This window comes from Meleagris gallopavo, chromosome 2, assembly GCF_905368555.1.
Source record: "Meleagris gallopavo chromosome 2, MGAL_WU_HG_1.1, whole genome shotgun sequence".
In the NCBI taxonomy this organism is placed as follows: domain Eukaryota; kingdom Metazoa; phylum Chordata; class Aves; order Galliformes; family Phasianidae; genus Meleagris; species Meleagris gallopavo.
In genome coordinates this window covers 25,458,392-25,480,286 of record NC_139405.1, presented here as the reverse complement: position 1 = coordinate 25,480,286, position 21,895 = coordinate 25,458,392, and the positions used below count along the sequence as shown (strand labels likewise).

The 21,895-nt window shown below is 35.3% G+C and overlaps 1 protein-coding gene across 3 annotated transcripts in view; it reads left to right on the top strand.

Annotated features, from left to right (window-relative positions):
* Positions 1 to 20,345, top strand: part of SRBD1 (S1 RNA binding domain 1) — a 124,256-nt gene extending 103,911 nt beyond the window's left edge. For all 3 annotated transcript variants that reach the window (XM_085219367.1, XM_085219368.1, XM_010706778.4), the window contains 5 exons: positions 660 to 766; positions 2,512 to 2,688; positions 6,285 to 6,455; positions 16,962 to 17,146; positions 19,412 to 20,345. In XM_085219367.1, coding sequence (XP_085075493.1) covers positions 660 to 766; positions 2,512 to 2,688; positions 6,285 to 6,455; positions 16,962 to 17,146; positions 19,412 to 19,701 — 930 coding nt within the window. In that variant the 3' untranslated portion in view covers positions 19,702 to 20,345. The remainder of the gene's footprint in view (positions 1 to 659; positions 767 to 2,511; positions 2,689 to 6,284; positions 6,456 to 16,961; positions 17,147 to 19,411) is intronic.
* Positions 20,346 to 21,895: the final 1,550 nt, after the last annotated feature.

Below are 21,895 nucleotides of genomic sequence, written 5' to 3'. Positions count from 1 at the left end.
AGTAATGGAAAAAATGGAAGAATTTCCTTTAGTGGTGCTTCTGTCAAGGACCTGCCAGTCTCCCTAGAAATCTGTTTAAAACCTGAAACACATCATTGCTGCAGGGTTGATATGTACCTAATGTATTATCCACACTTAGTTTGTTCTTCTAGTATCTGTACTGTAGTATGATGCTAATATATAGGACAATTTCACAAATGCGTATGTGGGTGAAAAAGAACAGCATTTGTGATCTTTTCTCCAAATACCTTATTTGAAAACACTGTCTTATTTTTAATCACTCAAAGTGAGGTTATATATAAATGTCAGATAAAGGACAGTGGATGAACAGAAAGATTACTCCTTTAAACAAAGCATTATGTGTTTAATGTAGTTTTGTTTTTTAAGTAATTTGGATAAATAGTTATTAAACAAGAAAGAAAAGCTGATGTGAGGAGAGACTTATTCTCTAGGGATTTTTATTGTGACAGAAGTGTGGCAAGAAAAAACATTAAAGACATTTAAAAAAAGCATTCTACTGTTTGATTTTAACAGGTACCATCACGTAAGTTATTGATAAGTTCCAGCAAGGATAGCATTAACGTTACATAAGTAAGAACTTTAAACAATAGTATGCTTCAATATTTCAGTAACCTGATATCTCCATTTTTGTTTCTCAGCATGATGTATCACAGACCTTGCTCAAAGCAACTCTGGACAGTGTGGTTGAAGAGTGTGTCAGCTTTGTGGGAGTTGATATTAACATCTGCTCAGAAATACTATTAAGGTGAGTCAAACATTTTCCTATTCCAGTAATTACATGAGTGTGGATCACAGAGTCTCTGTTTAGTCTGCCATCTGACTTTAACTCAGCTGGAGCAAATGGGTCTTGTTTTAAATTTCCAATTACATGAAAATGACACAGTAACACAGTATTTCACTGTCCTTGGAATTCAGTTTTTACGTTATGTGTGAGTCTCCAAATAAAACTATACCTTGGAGGAAAATGGGTTAAAAAATTTGAACCAACACTGCAATTTAGAAAAACTTCAATATAACCAATGTGTACTTCTGCAGTAAGGATTTTGCAAATGTACCTTCTGTCCATTCAAAGGTATTTTTGTATGTACTAAGCAAAGAAGGATGTAAAAATCTAGTGGTCAAAGGAGAAAGGGAAGAATTTAAGGGGAAATTTTTTTGTAAGTGGATTCTTTTTTTAATGTGATTTTTTTTTAAGTAATTGTTCCATAATTATTTGGAAAAATATTCTGGATTTTATTTGTCTGGGTTAAAAAATCAATCTCATTCTCTTGATTGTAATGCTTTCCTATGCATCAAGCGCACTTCTTGCTAGATATTACACTTAGGGTGACAACATTACAGCACCTGCATGACTTTTGAGTGTTTCACTGTCAAAGACTTAAGATCATCAAGTACTTTGACAGTGAAAATAAGCTATGTTTCCTAATGTTTCTATGAAATTTTTGGAGTAAATTCTATGCCTAATATTTTGTCTATGGTTAAAGAGGTGTCTCAGTTTTTGCCAACTTTGGATTTCTTTTTCTACTTCTGCTTAAAAATGAAAATAGCAGATTTATTTTTTTTCTTCTCATTCCCAATTTCAGCTATTTCTGCCAGGTTTGTTTTTTCTAGATTCAGTTTTATTCCACAAACAGGTCTCTTAAAGCAATGATATCTGATATTTGGAGCCATGTGGGCATGTGGGTGACATTTACTTCTCCAGAAGTAAATACCCAACACAGTTTTTATTTCTTCTGTGATTGTTGCACTTTGGATATAACTTTGTGTGTATGTACATATAGAAGAGGTGCAACAGACACACTGCTTCCTGAAGGAATGTGGCTTACTGCAGTTACACTGTACAGACATGTTCTCTGCCAGATCTAAGTTGCCCTCAGAACAACTCATGAAGTCAGTTCCAAGCTGGTCTTATATTTCAAGAGCAGCTGAGAGAAAAGGAACAAGCTGTGTGGATCTGTGAAATCGTGTAAGGAAGGCAAGCTGCTCTCAGCTACCCTCCTTCTGGGTAGCAGACGCCAGTGCCTCATGTTGGAGCAAGGTGTTGCGGTATCACTGGAAGATAATAGCTGAGAGGGGGCTACTCTCACAGGAGTAATTCGTCTGTCCTGAACCTTCCTCCCACGTAGTTTCCTGAAGAGGGCAGCTGGGGGCAGGCCATAAGACATGACAAATCAAACTGGTATTACAGAAATAGCCCACAGATCATAAATTATGAGTCCCTGGCTTACTAGTTAGGCATGTGCAGAACCCTATTGCTGTACGAAGTTTTGCTGACTGCATAGGATTCCTTCTACAGAATTCAGAGAAAAGATCCTTTTTTAGACTGTTCCTTTGCTCTAGGAGTTTCTTTACAACATTCTTAGCTGTGTTTAATTTTTGTAGACTTTTTTAAACCAAATTTTCTACTGTAATATGTGTACTTGAAATGGATAAGACTTGTATTAATGACTATTCAGTGGTGAAAATGTATTTTGTAAACTTTACTCTCAGACATATTGCAGGATTGAATGCCACCAGAGCTAGAAATATTATTGAATGGCGAGAAAAGAATGGACCATTTATAAATCGAGAACAGCTCAAGGAAGTTAAAGGTTTGGGTCCCAAAACTTTCCAACAGTGTGCTGGCTTCATCAGATTCAATCAAGACTATATAAAGACTTTCTGCAGGTAATAATAATAATTTTCCAAAGACTCCTTTACCTTCTGTTTTGTATTCAGATTTGAAACTTGAGAATACTGGGTCTTCAGACTTTGAAAGAAATAAATTAAATTCTTTAAGTCAGTTGTTGAACATAGCTCTTGCATTGCATCATCGTGGTTTATTAGTTAGTTCTCTAAGTTAGAGTCTCTATAAGAATACAAGTTTAATGGCAAATTCTTCAACTGAATCAACAGAAAAAACGTGACATGTGGCAGTGTCATTATCTATGAGGTATTAAAATCTTACAGGCCAGTGCTTCATATTTAACTTAGAGATTGTTAAATCCATTTCAGTATGGTGAAGATTGATACTCTGCAGAACACATTGGTAGTAAACTAGAGTGGATTTTTGGAGAGTTTCAATTCCAGTGCCTGGAGAGAGAAAGTTAAATAAGCTTTCTGGGCTAAGCTCTGCTGTACCTACAAAGCGTGATGCGACTGCTTGCTTTCTCAAATATGTAAGAAGCCCATTACTAACTCCAGTTTGTCAACACTGAGTCATACTTTTCCTTTCCATCTCACTTCCCTTTTCTGTACCAAGCCTTTTCCTCTTCGTTCTGCTTTTTTTCTTCGTCTAAAATGCTTCCTCTCCGTAACAGAAAACGCCCACTGTAGGACAGCAACTCTTTTCCTTCTCCTGTCTTTCTCATTTCTCTATCCAATATGAAGAACTAAGAAGGGACAGAGTGATAGCACCCTCCTCATCCTTTTGCTGCTTTCTCATCTCCAAAAAAATATTTTCCAGGGAAGCACGTTATTCTTTTTCCAACCTTGTTCTCAGAAGCAATACTGTATTCCCAGTTGCTGCTGGCCAAACTGAACATGTGTAACTTCCAAGCAGGAGGTAGGCACATTAGGACTGGCCTACTGCCCGAGTGGAAGGGATACAGATTGGTTGCCCATCTGGCAAGAAGGCACATGCTGCAGGCCAAGTGGTGCACACTAATCACCAGAAGACCAAAGAACTTATTTTTGAGGCTGCAAATGATCGATAGGCCTTATGTTGAACAGATCTGTTCTAGTGAATGTGGCAGTACAGATAGAGGAAAAGAAGGCTGGTGCCATGTTGTTTGTTTTTTTTTTCTGAAGTTTACTGAGGAAATGTTTAACAACACCATTTTTTTTTTCCTTACTAGAGCACACTTCTGATGTTAGTCAGATTCCATAAAACTTGAGAACACTGTATAACTTGAAAAATCAGCTATAGCTTCGGTGTTTTAGGCCAGAATAAAGCTCTAAAGGCATTGCCTGCACAACAGTCCAAAAAGTTTCTGAAATGGGGAGGGTTTTATTTTTGTCCTCTCCAGTCATGTTGATGGCTATAGAGTGCTGTGTGAATTAGTTTTTGTACTTTGAACTTGCAAGTTAACAAATAGAATCACAGAATCCTTAGAGTTGGAAGGGACCTTTAAAGGTCATCCAGTCCAACTCTCCTGCAATAAACAGGGACACCTACAGCTGTATCAAGTTGCTCAAAGCTCCTCCAGCCTGGCCTTGAATGTCTCCAGGAACAGGACTTTCACCACCTCTCTGGGCAACCTGTTCCAGGGCCTCACTACCTTCACTGTAAAAGACTTTTTTTCCTAATATCTAACCTCAGTCTACCCCCATCTGTGTTTGAAATCATTTCCCCTTGTTCTGTCACCACAGACCCTGCTAAAGAGTCTGTCCCTTCGTTCTTGTAGCTCCCTTTGAGGTATTGAAGGGCCACTATATAGTTAACGGTTTTTAAATAGTTGTTATTTAAAATATTGGTATTGAAAGAAGCATCTGCACCTACATTTCTGCATATGTTCCATGGTAGAGCTTGAAGTGTGAATGCTATCTATAACAGGTCTTTTTCTTTCCTCTCCTCTGTTGCAGCATTGCTGTTATACATATAGTCCTCCTGCCATTTTGGGCAAATCTGTCCATGGGGCTCCCTGAGATTTTGTAACCTTTATTATCCTGCCAGTTAAAGAAAAACAGATCAACTCAAAGCTGAATCTAACCAACTAGGAGTCAAGATTGTAATCACTGTTTTAAGGAAGGCTGTATTAGGACACTTTTGCAAAACCAGAATATAGTAGTTTTGTTGAGAAGGACTTTCAACAATCATGAAGCCTAACTACTTGAGCATTTCAGAGCAAACCAAAAGTTAAAGCATCTTACAGAGAGCATTACCCAGATATCTCTTAAACACTGACAAGCTTGGGACATCTCTCCAGAAAGTCTGTTCCAGGGTTTGACCACCCTCACAGTAAATAAATGTTTCCTAATGTCCAGTATGAGCCTCCTCTGGCACAGCTTTGTACCATTCCCATCTTGCCCTCAGTTCCCAGGAGCAGAGATCCCTCCTGCTTCCCTTCTTAGGAAACTGCAGAGAACAGCGGGATCACCTCTAAGCCTCCTTTCTCCAGACTGGATGGCCCAAGTGTTGTAATTTCCTCACAAAACACGACTTCCTACCTTTCTTCTAGCTTTGTTAACTTCTTAAGGATGTTAAGGTCTGTGAAAGCATCCGTTTTATGCTGTGGATTCCAGGAGTGCACACAGTACTCAAAGTGAGGCCACACTGACAGTAGGCATAGAACAACAGGATCACCTCTTTTGACTAGCTGGCAATGCTGTATTTATTGCATCTCAAGACATGGTTTGCCCTCTTGGCTGCCTAGGTATGCTGCAGGCTCATGTTATACTTACTGTTGGCCAGCACCCCATGATCTCTTTTTACAGAGCATCTCTCCAGCCACTTGTTTTCCAGTCTACATATGTGATTAGTTATTCCATCCCAAGTGCAGAACATGACATTTACCTTTCTGGTACTTATTTCTAAATTCTGAAATAGTGGTAGGTTTGGCCTTTAGATTTTTACTGGTTTAAGTTTTTTTCATATTTGAAATTTTTCATATTTAAACCTGACCCATATTTAAGCATACATTTTTCAGAAACTTAAATATAGAGAATGAAATAATGTTATTCAAGGACTTTACTGAAACATTGTGACTTTGTTCTGCAATTTGCTTACCTGAAGACACTGTGAAAAAGATATTTTGTTATAATTTTTTCTAATTGTATCCCTTTTATTTTAAATGGCAATCTAAGGACTGACAATTTATTGTGAAAGTTTTCCTCACATGATCTTTATCAAGTAGGTAAATACAATTGTACCTATTTTACAGACAGAAGATACTATCCAGTTTGCAGACTAAACAGTAGGTTGTATATTGAGGAATTTTACACTATCAACACTTTCATGTTTCCGTTTTCTTATTTGTTTTAATATTTCAAATTGTTTTTTTACTTCATACGTTACTTTTTTTTTGTAATCTTGGCATTGCACAGAATTTTTGATGAAGCACAGTCTGTTTATTCTATATTAAATTTATTTATGCATACAACTATATGATAGATGTTTATGCTGTGATGTTGTTAAGATTCATCCACAGCAATCATTTAGGAGCAATATACTTTTTGATGAGAATGAATATCAGATAAAAGTCTGATTGCAATTTTAATGCTTAAGCACTGTGCTAGGATCTTGTTCAGCTAGAATGACGTGCCTATTTTTTTATTTCTGACAGTAATAAGAAAACTCAGCTTGGAAGTCATGCACTTTTCACTAAAGCAGGTACACAACTCACCAGTGAGAAACAAGGTAAAAAGAAGAGCAAGCCAACACCAAGTGCCTCATACCAACCCAATCCTTTGGACCAAACTTGTATCCATCCAGAGTCTTACAGCATTGCAATGAGGTAAGCAGTGGAAAAGTTTTTGAACCATCAATGTAAAAAAAAATGTAATTACTGTTTTGTTTTTTTCTGATAACAACCTCTTCAGTCTTTTGAGGCAGGCATATTTATCTTCTTAGGTAAAAGATTTGCATGCAAATTTTTAATTGTTTAGCAGCTTTTTGCTTTTAGTTTTCATACTTGTTTTTCAATAAGGAAATTAGTGAGTTTTCTAAAGTTTGCCAGATGTTTCTCTCATTATTCTTACTTCGTATCACCATTTTCCCCCTTATTGAGACTACTTTTTTCAATTTCCTTTTGTTTGGCAGCTTTTCTTATGCCAAATATTAGCATTAGGACTTTTAATTCTCAAAGTGTGGAAACCAATCATTTGTTCCAACTGATTTTATTCTTTACCCTTACCCTCAAATCCTATGTAAAGAATTTTTGGGGGATAACTTTTTTCATGTAGGAATACTTCCCATTTTTTCCATGCATTTAAACTTACCTGGCAATACCACTGACTTTATTAGGAAAAAATGTTTCCCTTTAGCAAATGCATCTGCAACTGGGTTTGACCACTTCATTGCTGAATTTTACACAAATACTGGAGAATGTTGTCTGGTATCTTTGAGTGCCCAGGTAGCAAGAAATTCTACTGAATTTGATGAAACTTAAAACATTTAGATGTTATTGAGGCCAACAGTGAAACAGCATATGCATCAAGTTTATTAGTAAGACATCTAATTTCAGAGAAGTCAGTGGATTATTTTAAAACATTGTAATATAGAGTACTAGCTCATTATATGCTCTGAGCAACTTAGTAGAAAGCATCTAATTCATCTTGTGCTTTATTATTGATTGTGCTTCATATATTATTTTGCTCAGGACCTTAAATAAAAAAATAATTGTATTTGTTCTTAAAAAATAATCTCATTGAAACACTGTGCAGATTTTCAGGCAGTGGTAGTTTAATACTTCTGTATCGTTAACAACTGCTTTTATTTCATGATTTGAGGTCAGCATTTGCCAAACAAACTTCCTTCTCCATGAATTTTGACCACAAAAATTTGTTTATGCATGATTGTTTGTGCACATAAATGCATGGGCATATATAAGCATGCCTCATTATTATGAAGCTCTACAATTAAATTCTGATGTTGCGAGATCTGATTAAGATGTCTATATTAAGTTTCCAAATACATGAATGTGATGGTGGTTTTAGTATGTGACCTTCAGCTAAAAGAAGAGAATGTTTTTTCTGTAGGTCACACAAAGTAATTAGGAACCCATGTGTGCCTCTCTTCAGGGAGGTACTGCAGCTGGTGAATGCTAGTATAAGATTTGATCTTTCCTATCATCAGTCCTGGTTGAAATTAGACTCAGCTTGTCCTCTTGAGAAAACATTATTTCCTACCATAAACCAGCACATATTTATTTTTGTAAGTGATTTGCGGTGAACAGGTTCTTTTCTTAAGGCATGCTGGAGATAATTTCATCAGCAGTTAAATGCTTTCAGGGTTCTCGTGATATCTGAGAATATTACTCCTGGAGAAACATCGTTCTGCTACCTGTTCATAACAAAACAATCTCTAAGCCCCAAAGAGAGATGCTGAATTTCTGAGTTTATGAAGCTCAGGTTTCTTATCCTTGCTTTTCTAGAATGCTTTCCCTACAGTGCATGCTTTGTTAGCTCTCTAGAAGAGGTAATTGCATATACAATTTCCTCTACATAGGTGAACGTTCTTTCCTTCTGCTGGGCACTTTTGTTTCTGTCTACTCCATGCCACATATCCTTCTCTTTTGGCCGTGATTCTTGGGCCAGTGTGAAGCTGAACACTAATGTCCCTACTCTTTTTACAATGCATAGGTAATTTTGGATTCCTATTTTCCTCCTTTCTCCATTTTTCTAACTCATCACCAATTGTTACTATTTCTCTGTCCTATCCATAGGTGAATAAATGAAATTAAAAAAATTTAAAAGACAAGATCCTGATATCAGGGATCCTACAATTAGGATTTAGAGTGTGAGAAACCTTAGTCATCCCTACTTTAGATTTTTCAGAGTGAATTTAATGTAGGTAAATAAACAAAACTAATGCTGATTTACCATATTGTATTTCATTCAATTTAAATATCAAGTAGTCAGGATTTGGTATTTATTTCATTTGGCTTTCCAGCTCTAGTACAACAATATAATCAAAAAAAGTGTTCATAGTGTTACCAGCTTTGCTTAAGCACTGGTTGATGTGAAAAGACTACTTCAGGGCAGAAAACTGTAGTCAGTTAGTGGTAGAATACTGTAGGGTTTTATCTAGTACTATGCCATCACAGAAGCTAAATTAACACAGGTTAATTTATATCTGAAATAGTGAATAGTATTGCTGTATGGGGTAGTTCACATATTCACACACAACTGAAATTCCGGAGACAGTTTTAGTAGGTGGTTGGAGTTGCAAGCTTATGCGAGGGGACTGACACCTATTGTCCTGCCAACATTGCTTAGAGATATATTGGAGTTTCTTAGAATAAGCTCACTGTCAAACTTACTGGGCTTTGAGAGCTGCAAAGCCATTAGAGAAGTATGATGTGGCTACAGACCAATGCTATGTTTCATGTCATTTCTCTTTGTCTAGTGCAGTTTCTTGAAAGTAGGATTCCAGCTGTGCCATTGTCTGCTCTTTGTTTCTCACCAAGCACTTTGCCTTCCTTGACTGAATTTTCAGGTGAAATATTTAAATCCAAGTGCACATTGTAGGTATTATACCATAAAGTTTCATTATACAAAAAAATGTCAACTGATAACAAAACAAGTATAAAAATATAATAACATTTGTTAATGAAACACCTTAAGTAATAAGCATAGCATCTGTTCCTGTAATAGAATCAGTCTTTTCTATTTCCTTTGGACTTTTTCTGTTATCTTACTTCTTACAGTTAAATAAAAACATCTCAGAGTGTTTTCTATGAATGTAGTCTATGTTCAGTGTTATTTTTCTTTCAATAGAAAAATGTTTTCCTTGAAAGTTCATGAAATATAAAGGTGGTAACCTGGCATAGCTTGATCCCCCAAAGTAATGTGGGGAAGGGCAGGGGGGAAATATTTCTAATATTTTTATCTTGCAAATAGCCATTTGAAAAGAATAGCTCTGCAGCAAACTAGCAAAAAAAAAAAAAAAAAAAAAAAAAAAAAAAAAAAACCAACCAAGCAATATAGTATAAAAAAATAGACACTGATGACATAAGGTCTAAATATGAAACAGATATCATTCTATCCTGCCCTCAGTCATCTAATATAACTTAGTAATGACTGTGTTTTAAATGACTTCTCAAAAAAAAAAGTCTGAAAGACTTCTTAAGGTGATAGTACTAAACAACTTTTTTATGGTTTAAAACCTAATTTAAATCTGATGTTCATGAGAATCATTGAAACTGTTAGAAGTGGGTTCAAATCAGAACTCAATACAAATGTTTTTAAACAAAATCGATTTCGTTTTAGCTATGTTTCATTTTCTTTTTTGCTGTTTACACAATTTGTCAGTCACCGTGTCATGATCACAGGTGGATCTATGCTAACAAAAGGAGAATTTTTCTGATGAATATGATGGACAAATTTAATTCAAGGCATCAAAATACAGTGTCTGCTACCACAGAAATCAAAATGGATGGAATTGGTGTTGCGTAAATTAATCATAAAGGCTTCCTCGTGTAATGTCTACCATGTTTTGCCATAAGAAAGACTTTCATCAAAATTTTATTGGATTAAAAGTTTTCATGGGAAATTGCATTTATTTTTAAGCAAAATAAGCCATCGATTTTTATACACTGCTTCTATTCAAATTACCCAAAGGCAGTAGTCCACATTACAGATTTATGACACGCAAAATTGTCAGTTTTTAAAACAATGTTTTTGAAGGGTAGAAGTTCACCAAAAATTGAAACCACTAATTTTCTTTTTCAGAAGTATTTTGTAGCTTGAAAGCCAAAGCCGTTTAAAAAAAATGGTTAAAAGAATTGCTCCCAAGTGGTGAATTTGGTTGCCAAGTTTTAGACTGGAGCCAATTTTAATGGCTGAATTAGAAACCCCTGCAAAATAGAGTGGTTTTCTTGGTTTTTTTTTTTTTTTTTTGTAATGGAAACACTGATGTAATCTTTACTACAGTGGCACAAATAGTGCTGGTATGATTGATTTATGGCACTTAGACAATTTAACTTAAATTCTGTGCAATTTCTATAAAATAACTGGAAAACATCCTCCTGGAGATTTTATACACTCTGAAGATGACCAAAACATTTTTGCTATGGTTTCCACACTGTCAAAGCTTGACTGTGTCATGTGCAGTGATCAAGCTTTATTATGAATCATAATTTCCTAAACATTAAAGAAAAAAAACTCTTTTAAAATACTTTGTAGGCAGTATATTTTCCTGCAAAGCAGAGCTGTTTTAAGTTTCTGAAAAGTCTATATGTGAAAAACAATCTATAGAGGCACAATCTTCTACATACAATTAATACAGCATGTAGAACGTATCCAGTTTCTTGGTACATACTGTAAAAGAACTGCTAGGAAAACTGAGGAAACATTTAGGCAGTCCCAAGAAGTTACAACCAGTTTATGCTTATAAGCCAAAATGCTGGGAAGAAATGCCAGTGTTACTCCTTTGTTGTATCAGTCTGCTGGGTGCAGTTGGTTTCATATGACTGGATCTTATCATTTACTGATTTTATAAAAATGTCATAAAAATACTCTCTGCTAAGGGTTGGCAATCAGAATGTGTATTGACATCTCACATATCGAAGCATCTGGCAGACAGGTTGTATTTCAGTCAGTCTGACTTACAAATATTGGTAAACCATTTCTAACATCTAAAGTTGTGATTTAGCATAACACAGATGGGTGTTTTCCCTGGCTGGCCATCATTTCAGGACCTTGCCTGCTAGGAGACAGTACTGTTGCTGTGGATGGTTCTGCCTCAAGAGCAGGTTTTGACGGACAGTAAGAACAGTCTTGCTGTTTGTTTCTGTGTTGATAATGCTTGTTGATATCCCCAAAAGGACTTCAAAATCCCAAGAATATTCAGCAAGGCATGTATTCACGTCTTAGTCTTCACCAAAATAAACATTTGGAGTTAAACGCTTTGCTGAAATGACCATCATGTTGATAATGATTTGTATTTCATCATTGCTCACTACTGATCAATTTTCAAAAGTTTCTGGTCTTTGTGCCACTCTGGTACATGGGTGGATTCAGCAGATAATCCATTACATCTCTGTTCTGTTGAGAACTTCCACCAGGTAGCTGTACTTGCTAGCTTTGAAGCCAAGTATGGACAGTTAAGAAAATGCAGAAGCAGTACTATTGATTGAAGAGACCAACAAAAGATAGGTCTTCCTCTTCAGCCCATTATACAGTGGCATGCTTGTCTTTTGACAGCACTTCCAGATCCCTGCCAGCGTGGCTCACTTCTGTCCTTCAGGAAAATAGAAATCAGGGATGTGATGGATCACTCACTTAGTGTGATGTTTGAGCAACGAAAATGGGCTGACAGTAAAGCACTGTAAAAGTGCTTTACTTCAAAATCATTGTCTGCTTCAATTAGAATGTACACAGCTAGACTAGTTTGTTTGTTTGTTTTTAAGAAAGTTAGGAAAACTTATGGTCAGTAAATTAAATCCTTTCGGTTATTTCCAGTAGGAAATGTCTGAGCTTAATTAAGAACACTTGCAGATTGAGGGACATTAAGTCCAATAGGTATTCATATTTGTCATTGTGGAACATCTGCTCATTTTCAAGTCTATTAACCTAGTAGCTGGATTTTTGAGGACATTTTTGAAATATCTTCCTAGTAAATAAAAGGGCAGGAAAAAGGCTTTCAGTGCTAATTGCCATTATATGATTAAAATGCACAAATAATTCCATTAAAGTTCTTTTTATCTCATGTATCTTGTACTGATTTTTTTTTAATTTTTATTTTTTTTGTGGATAACTGATGGAATTTCACTGTTCAGTATCTCAGGTTGCACTTCAGTTATGTGATATATTGGTAGTTATGAAAACAGCTAACAACAGTTTGCCTAGCAGCATTGTTGCAAAGTGGTCATGCTGCAATGTAATAGTCTCTGAATTTCCTCTCAGTTAGAAGCTCGTTGTTTCCTGGTGCATCCTTTCAAAATGTAAACTGAGCACTTTGTAGTCTTCTGCATGCACTCAGATCATATATAAAGTTAATAAATTATACATTTGAGGAAAAACATGGGTTAAATATCCTTATCTGACTAAAACATATAGGAAGTTCTGAATAGATTTGAAACCTTAACTTTGTGTCCAGCAACTATGTATTTGCAGAGTAACACACAGATAGTGTTTGATTTATAATCCCCATCACCAGTTGAAATGTTGAGGGACCTGCATGACTACTGAGAACAAGAACAGTCCAACATCTGCATTATACAAATAATGCTTTTGTATTTCAAAACATTACTAAAACATCAATGCCTGCATAATTTAAGTTTGCTACTGTCATGAATGTACGTTTTACTTAACAAAGCACATGCTAATGCAAAGTTGTTTTGTTTTCAGAGTGATTATGTTGCATTACCATTAATTCATGTGTGCACTGTGACAAGATGTAATGGCATATCATGTTGCTTTAATGTAATGAATCCAGTACTCCCAGCTCTTAAGTCGTGTTGCTGGAAATGATTACATAAAACAGAACGACTGTGACTAAAACCCTTGCAAAGCTTTAGAACTCCTGCATATTGTAAAAAGCTTTTTCTGTTTCATTTTGTGAGAGGGAATCCAAGATGACTTAAAATTGTTCTGAAAACTTCCCTTAGTATATTACCATTTTACTCTTTTTAGACTTTATTTACATTCCACTGAAATTTGCATTATCTTTTAGAGCACTGCAAGGTCTGTGCTATAATTTTGTGCAGATGTGTATGTTAAGTGAACATGATGTGCTTATTTGTTACATTTATGCTACTTTTCTTTCTTTATCTGGGTAAGATGGATGAAATTATGTATTAAATAAAAACCATCAGTGATTTAGCCATGACCGTTCTCTGCAGGTCCTGTAAGACTGCAAACAAGCATTTTAAATTAACAGGATTGCAAAGGTTTCTAAGTATCATCTAAATCTCAAAACTCCAAAACTCTAAATCCTTAAAATAGCTAAATCCCATTCTGTTCTGAATGATAGTCCTGGAAGACTTTTCTCTGACTTGCTGTTCCTTGAGCAGAAAGCTCACCATACACTCACACTCATTTGAGGAAATAAGGATAGTGTAACTTAGAAGAACGATTTCACATCTGAGAAGGCATCTTGTCTTTCACATTTCCATTTCTTAGCTTTTTTTTTTTAACTTTTCTTTAATCTTTCTGGTAGATAAACACAGCACTTGAACTGCTGCAGCATGTAATTCAGTTCACTTATGTAGCCAGGAAAACACTTAAAGGGCTTACATTTTTACACAGACCATTCGTGTTCTTATGGTTATGCAACTGGAACTGTCATTTACAAATTGGGTGGGATTTTTTTTTTTTTTTTTAAGACTGTAGTGAGATAGTTTACCATTACAAAGATCAAAATAAGGAAATTAAGGGAAACCTCTTTTTTCCACAGTAGCCGTGTCACAATCTGTCTTGATGCTGACTATATCCTTAAGTAACTTTCGAAGGAAGTTGGGTTGCTTTTTTTAAATAAGGAAACTGTATTCGTAGCAATGACATTTATGGTTAGAAATGATCAGTATAATGCACCAGTGTTCAGCCATAGACTTAGGCTTCATATTGATTTTCAGTCTGTGCCCTCAAGCTGTGTTTGAGTGAAAATAATACATTAAATATGTAATTAGATTAAACAGTATTTTTAAAAGATTTTATCTGTAATCCATAAGAAATTACTTTTAATTGGAAATACTTTAGTACGTAATTCTTCTTACTAAACTGACAAAGATGAAAATATCCAAAATAAATTTGTGTTGTTTGTATTATGGTTTTTTTTTGTTTGTGTATCTGTACGCATGCACATTGGGCCTTGTTGCAGTGATCTGCCTATATACAGCATATAATTTTGAAATATTTTCAAGCAAATGCTGAACTTGAGTGATTCAGGTGAGGGCAGTGGGACTTTTTTAACATCTTTAGAGCTGAGCACATTTAAGCTGCTTTTGGCTGGAGACAAATTTTTATTCTGAGCAGTAACCATGTTAATAAGTCATTTAAATAACTATAATTGATAACAAAGGGTCCAGAGGTACTATCCTAGCCCAAATGAGAAATCCCGTATAATATCAGATAAATACTTTCTAGGGGCTGGAGAAGAAGAGGTAGGAATGGAGGAGGCAAATAACTTTCATGAATATTAAGTGAGGGATCAGGTATCTGGGCTGTGTCCTGTTTTGCGCTGGTTTCCTTTCAGGTAGTCTGCACGTAATATAGTGCACATTTATCCACACATTGGAAGTTTTGTACATAAGATGTTTTACACATTGGTGCCTATTCCATGTGGCTGTACTTATTAACAGTGAAACCCACACTGTTACCGATTTACAGCATGGATTTTACTCATGTAAAACTCTAATGGTAAAAAAATGTTACTTGGAGGTACTCATGCTGCGTGTGCATTTGAAGTGAGATAAAGCAAAGTACATGCATGTCAGCAAACTTGTTTATGGGAGCACTGGCATATGTTATTTAGAAGGCTGAATCATGAGGCTGGTTGGGTTTGTCATGCTACATTTGACATCACTCACAGCTCGGACAGCTGCTACCTGTCACTAGTGGCTGGAGTGGGTGGCATTGTCCCTAATCTATCAATGGTAGCAGTCTGCAGCCCTGAGTAGCTTTGTGGAGATTGCCTTGCCTGGACCTACACACGGTTCCAGCAGTATTGCTTTCATGTTATTAAGCAACTGACAGAAGATGTTTTCATAAAATTCTGATATTTTTGTAAATAGGCTTTTATTGGAAAAATATTTGTGTGGTAGTGTTGTTAGTGTACAGAAATATTAAAAAATCTTTTTGATATTAAACGATTTTATCTGTTTTGATATTAAGCTTGTTCCTAAACCACCTCGATTTACTTAAAAGCAAAGCAAATAAAAAAAAAAACCTTCAGTGATGTCAAAGTTGAAACTGGTCATTTAAAATTCAGTGAGTTCTGAGAAAAGTCTTGTCTACTGAATTTCTTTTCTTCATATGCAGCCACAGGGATGATCTGTAGAGACCATGGAAGTTAATGTGAAAAATTGTTTCTATCATTGTTAAGTACAAATGTATGCATTTCTGCTAACACTATCTTACGCTTAAATCACTATGATTGTATTTTAATTCGGTAAAGGAGTGGAGTCTTGACAGCCAATTTTAGACTGCTGTCTTTCTATAGATGAAATCAGTGGGCATTTTGGAATGAAGATTTGCTCTTATGCTCAAAGATGAACCATAATTTACTGAAAAATTTGATATTGCATTAATTATGTTCCTTCAATTTCTGCTCTCTCAAAAGTAAATCTAACATATTTCAGTGCATATAACATTTAATGCATTACTACCTGGAATCCTGTCAGTTGAATTACTCAGGTAAATAAAGAAATAAAAGTTTAGTTTCCTGCCAAAAGCAATATCAGCATCTGGTTCTGCATAAAATACAGCAAGGTCTCTTAAAAAGCTGAAGTATCAGGCTGAGTACCAGGAAGCTTGCTTTCTTTTGGAGATTGAATGCCTCCCGCTGCTCCCAAGTGCAGGGCATGCACCTACTGATCAACACTTCTTTTTCTCATGGTAGTTTACACCCGTTATGATGCAGGATAATAGTAAGAAGTAGGGATCTTGTCTAGCAATTTGTAAGGGAAACATTCACTCAAAGTCTGGAAAATGGAAAAAATTATTCTGCCTATCTCCTGTGGAGAACATGCCAAAAATATCTACAACACTCCAACACCAAGAGCATGATAAAGCAGAATGGGAGAGACTTATTCATGGAACTTTGAGTTGCAGAGCTTGGTGCCTGGACCAATCATTGAAATGTTAACTGAGAAAAAGACAAATTGCAATACTTAGTCCAATGTAAATGTGACTTGTATGAGCTGTGTCATATCTTTGGTTTATGTATATTAAACACTTATTTCCCATGTTTAAGTGTTTCACCAAAATAAGGATGTTTACTCAGTGATAAATAAAAATTGTTTTATGGTGTCACTTTTGAAAATAGGAATAGAGTCTGCATGTGTGTTTTTGTCACTGGTTCTCTGCTTCTTAGCATATGTTCCAACATTGTTGAACAAAAATTTCAATAAGCGTCCTGGGATTTTTTGAACTTTTTTTTTTCCAAGAGATCACAGATCAATGCTTTTTCTTCAAGTATTTCTTTGTACTCTTTTTAGATGTCACTCAGTTCTTCTATCAATATACAATTTATTTATATATGCAACAATTAAAAAAGATGAGAATATTTGTGTTGTATAAGTTCAGTTCCCACTGAAGGATGTTACAAATCTCTCTGCATCTCTGTTTGAATTTCACAGATTTTTATCCTTCATTGGAGGAAACACAAATGAAATAGGAAAATCAGATATGCAGCAAAAAGTAAATGCAGTAATTCAAAAGGAAGGACTGGAAGGGACAGCCAAAAGGCTAAATACAACAGTGCACACGTTGCAGCTAATCATTGATGGTCTGACTCAGCCTGAAGGCTTTGACATCCGAACAGGTAAACTCTTGTTTAGAGGGCTATAATCTCTTTTCAGTTGTTCATCTTACCAGTTTTAAATCAGCATGTTTTCATCTTCTAAAGTCAGAGGTAGACTTTCATGAATGGGTACCTCTCTTTTTTTCTCAGATAGAGAAAAGACTGTATCATAATCAGATGTTTTTTTTTTCCATATCAGTAAGTAAGAAGTGTGAATCCTGTCTCAAATCATGGCCTTTTCAGACATAGGAAGAGGGAGTTGTATGGCTGTTAACAAATGGAATAGTTTCAATATGTTGACTCGATACTGATTAAATCTGTGTTGGTTTTCCATCACGGGAAGAATGCTGCTGAAACAGTAGTAATAAAGGTCTGTGGAGCAGTAGTGTAGTAGAGTGTAGTTCTGCTTTTATTACACTGGTTCTTGGGGATGAGAGTAATTGGAGTACACAGCTCGTGACACAACTTGGGTTAAAACTTCTGGTAGTGCTTGAATAGTTTGAGGTGGTGGGGAAAGAAAAATGAAGTAGGCAGTAAAGTAAAACATCTGGAGATGCTGTTTAATGAAGCTTATGGTAACAAGAGATAAAGAAAAGACAGCAAAGATGCGCGTTTGTAATAACAAATAACAAACCTATACTTAAAAAGATAACGTTTTTGTCTACTTTTTTGGCTTCATTGATAGCTTCCTTCTAGGTTTTAGAAATATTTCCAACTAGTGGTCTTGAAAATGAGTATTTCATGTCTCCATTCATTCTGGTGTTTTTGCATCTCTATCTAAATTGTGATAGGATGAAGTGTAAACATATGAAGAAATCTGTTAGTGAATAATTGAATTAATTAGTGAAGAAATGAATCATACCTAACAGGACTTAGGCAAACTGAATAGTTTATACTCTACCCCAATTAAAAATATCCATATATCTTGATTTAATATTAAATTCTGATGTTGTTCCCAACAGTGGAGAAGTGGCATAAGAAAATTACGGAGAAAGAGTTCTCCTCTCTATCTTTTTAAATGTTGCTTATTTTTTTCTGAATGATGTTAGTACAAAGGAAAATTGCAAGAATCTGGGAATGAAACTGAAAAGATAGAACATCTTATATTCTGAAAGTCTTTTTCTTCACACAGTTTTACTAAGTATTTCTTGCAAGAAAATCTTTTTAATGTTAAAGTTGAACTAATCTGGTAACTTTGATAAAACTGCCAGAATGGGGAAAAAATTCAATCAATAAAAAGAATTCCTCTGGTCGTTATGATCATTGTTCTGAGTAGCTGTCAAATCGTTGGAGTTTTTTTGTTTGTTTGAAATGCTACTGGTGATGTAATGTGAAAAAGAATTGTTCAATTTTGGGCAATTAGGTACATTCGTTCTTTGGAAACATTCATGTCATTCAGAGCCTATCAATGCCATGACAAGATTCTGTATTAAGTTGAGGTTTGATCCACAGCCTGCCAAAGTACGCTTTAGCTATACATTTGTTCAGATTATATTTGCCCTAAAAAAATAAAATAGAGGAAAATATTTGGAATCAATAATTGGTGATGTACTCTGTGGAAAATCTTAGCGCTACTGTAAAAAGGTAAAACAGCAGGAGGAAAAGAGAAGTTTTAAAGATGGTTCAGAGGGTTTTTTTGTGGGAGCAAGAAGTGGTAAGTAAGTAATGACAATTTAGCAAAATCTCTCTGTGCCTGCAACTGTAGAATGTGAACTTAATATATTAGATTTATACCCACTTAAAATCACATCTGATTTTTAAATTGTCACATTTGACTCTATGATGTCACAGTGCAGGTGAACAGCAAGCCTAAGAACAGTTAGTTCTTGATTTTTCTGCATAGTACGTGACGAAGACTGAGTATTCACCTTCTTGTATGCAAATCTGTCACCTGAAATAGAATGGTGTATGTAATTTATGCAACTCAAGTAAGAGTCACCTTGAGTCTTTTCTCACTAGCTCCAAGAACATTAAAGGAGTGTTTCAATCAATTGCTAATATACTACATACTTCTGATCCCTGTATGATAGCTTCATACCACTGAGTTCATTGTACTTATTATTCTATTTATCACTGCCCTTTAGGGTGACTAATAACATAGAAGAAGTTGTTTTTCTTCATTTTAAAATCTGTGTCTTTGTTTTTATAAATGAAGCAGTACTTGGTGCCTTAGATCTACTTTGGCATGATTTCTTAATTAGAAACTCTTAACTGGGAACAACCCTTAGAAAATAATACAAAGTTCTTCTCCGGTGTCTTATTTTTGTTTCTTGTTTCTTATAACAGATTTTGATAAACCCGACTTCAAGAGGAGCATTGTCTGCTTTGAAGACTTAAGTGTTGGTACTGTTTTGACTGGAAAAGTTGAAAATGCAACACCATTTGGAGTTTTTGTTGATATTGGTGTGGGAAAAGCAGGCTTGATTCCAGTGCGAAACATAACAGAATCTAAACTTTCTAAAGTGAAGAAGAGAAGAAGCCTTGGGTTAGGTCCTGGAGAAAGAGTGGAAGTTAAAGTGCTTAATGTCGATATTCCTCGATTAAGGATAACATTGGATCTTATTCGTGTTTTATGAGAGGGTGTTTTGTTTTTTTTTATGATTGAGTTTTCATTTTAAGTGTTAACATGGTTCTAGAGATTCAGACATTTAATGAGAATGTTGAAAGTGAAACAGTTTTTCCCCATTTCTTGAATCCTTTCTGTTAATAATTTCTAGAGCAGTTTATTGGACTACCTCCAAGAAACCTGGTTATTTTGTCTGCAGAACAAATGAAGTTCCAGTGTGCTGTCAGACACATCTCTTACCTGTTCTGTCTGTGCAAGATTTGCTGTCTCAATTATTGGTCAGTACTATACCAGCAGACATCTACTGTTCCCCTTCAAAAAACAGTGATATAATTTCCATGTTTTCTGGAAGAGACTCTGAAAGACAGTGACCTAGTTGTAGAAAAAAGTGATCTTATTAGGTTAGTTGGTGATGACATCAATTCAAAAGTAGACTGAAGAAAAGAACATCTGCTAATACTATTGATGGTTCAGAAATATTCCATTTTATTTGAGCAACAATGTTAGGAGGTCTGTTTTCCTCTCTTACAATTGCTTGTTCAGTTATTGTATTGATTAACACACTCGGATATACCTTGGGGTTTAAGAAACGTTGCTCAAAGATGTTATGTTGTACTGTACGTGTACAAAATAAAAACATTTCTGTCCACCTTTTCTCAGTGTACTTGTTCTAAAAGAGTTTTAACAGTCCTAGTACTTGTTCTTTCTAACATGTTATATTATTAATATCTCAATTTAAGAATGCAATTTCTGGAGATGCACTTGTCAAAATGTCTTCCCTTAGGTTTTGTCTTCCCATTAGTTGAACCTTCTGGGTTTTTTTCAGTATAATCAATGGAAATAGAATATTCTCGAGACTTGAAATATAGGATCAGACTTGTCTGGGGAAAAAAAAGACAAATGCATAATAAAATCTCTTAAGTGATAGGAAGATTCTCTCGCTGTCAGAAACATCATTCATATAGAAGTTAGATGTGAGAGTCCACAGTACATTAAGACAATCAGTCAAACCAAATACTGTACTCCATGTTGATTTTGTGGCAGGTATCTTAAGAGCTGGATTTAAGTAATAGACAAGTAGGCTATTTTAAGTAGTTCTCTCAGATGGAAAAAGGCTAAATGAGCTGAGAACATTTCCTATGGGGCAGGTTTCTTTGGTAGACAGATCTGAATTACTTTTTCTTCACAAACAAGGTATTTTCTTCCATTGTAGTTGATGTTCTAATTAGCAGGATCATGTAAGGAAACTAGCAGACTCTGTCTGTACTGCAGGTGAAAAAGGAAGTGGTGCTTCCTGATCCCTCTTTCGTGAAGAACAAGAAGCAGCCCCTGAAAACAAAAAAGGTAATTTTTTTATTATTATTATAATTCTTGAAGAAGCAAGAAATACTGGAAATTCTGCAGAATTTACTTACAGGTTGGTCCAATAAGATACAAAGAAAGAAGACATTCTGAAGTGATAGCAGAAAAACAGTCTCCACAATTTAAAAATCTTTTAAGTACAGTCAGTAAGATCAAGACATTTTTGCCTTCATTGTATTTATAATATTTTAAATTTCATATTAAAAATCTGTTCGTTCTTGGAAGCTGGATGTATGCCTTAGTGAAATCAGGCTAATATGACTAGATGGTTAATTTTTTCCTGGGCACTTCTTCCTGTATCTCTGAACATGTTATAAGCTTACAGTGTCCTGCTTTTCTAAGATAGTTCTATTAGTCTGTCTTGGACTCTTTTCGTGTGACACTCATTGCTGTCTCTCAGAATTTATTTTTCTGAGTGGAGAGCAATTTTTCAATATTTGCCCTCATGCAGCTTGCTCAGAAAGATATGATTCTCCTTAATAAACTTTCTGCTATCTGTAGATGTTTGCAAAACTTGCCTAGATTTCAGTTTTAATAACAGAGCACGTTGTTTTTGTCTAATGGTGCCTGGCTTATGAGGTTAGGCTGCTCCTTAGGAGAACTCAGAATCCTAATCTCTGTGGCATCATAGGCACTACTGGAAAAAGTCACATCGCTCTGAATTTTTGAATCGCACCAAAATGGGAAGTTTGGCTGCTAACATCTTAAGTGTCTACAGCTTTGCAAATTTAATCCAATCATTTATCAGCTAATTCAATATATTAGCTGCTTCCCACAAAAAATATTTCATAAGTTGTTTTTTTTTTTTTTTCCTTTACCCAAACATAGCCTTTTAAAAATCT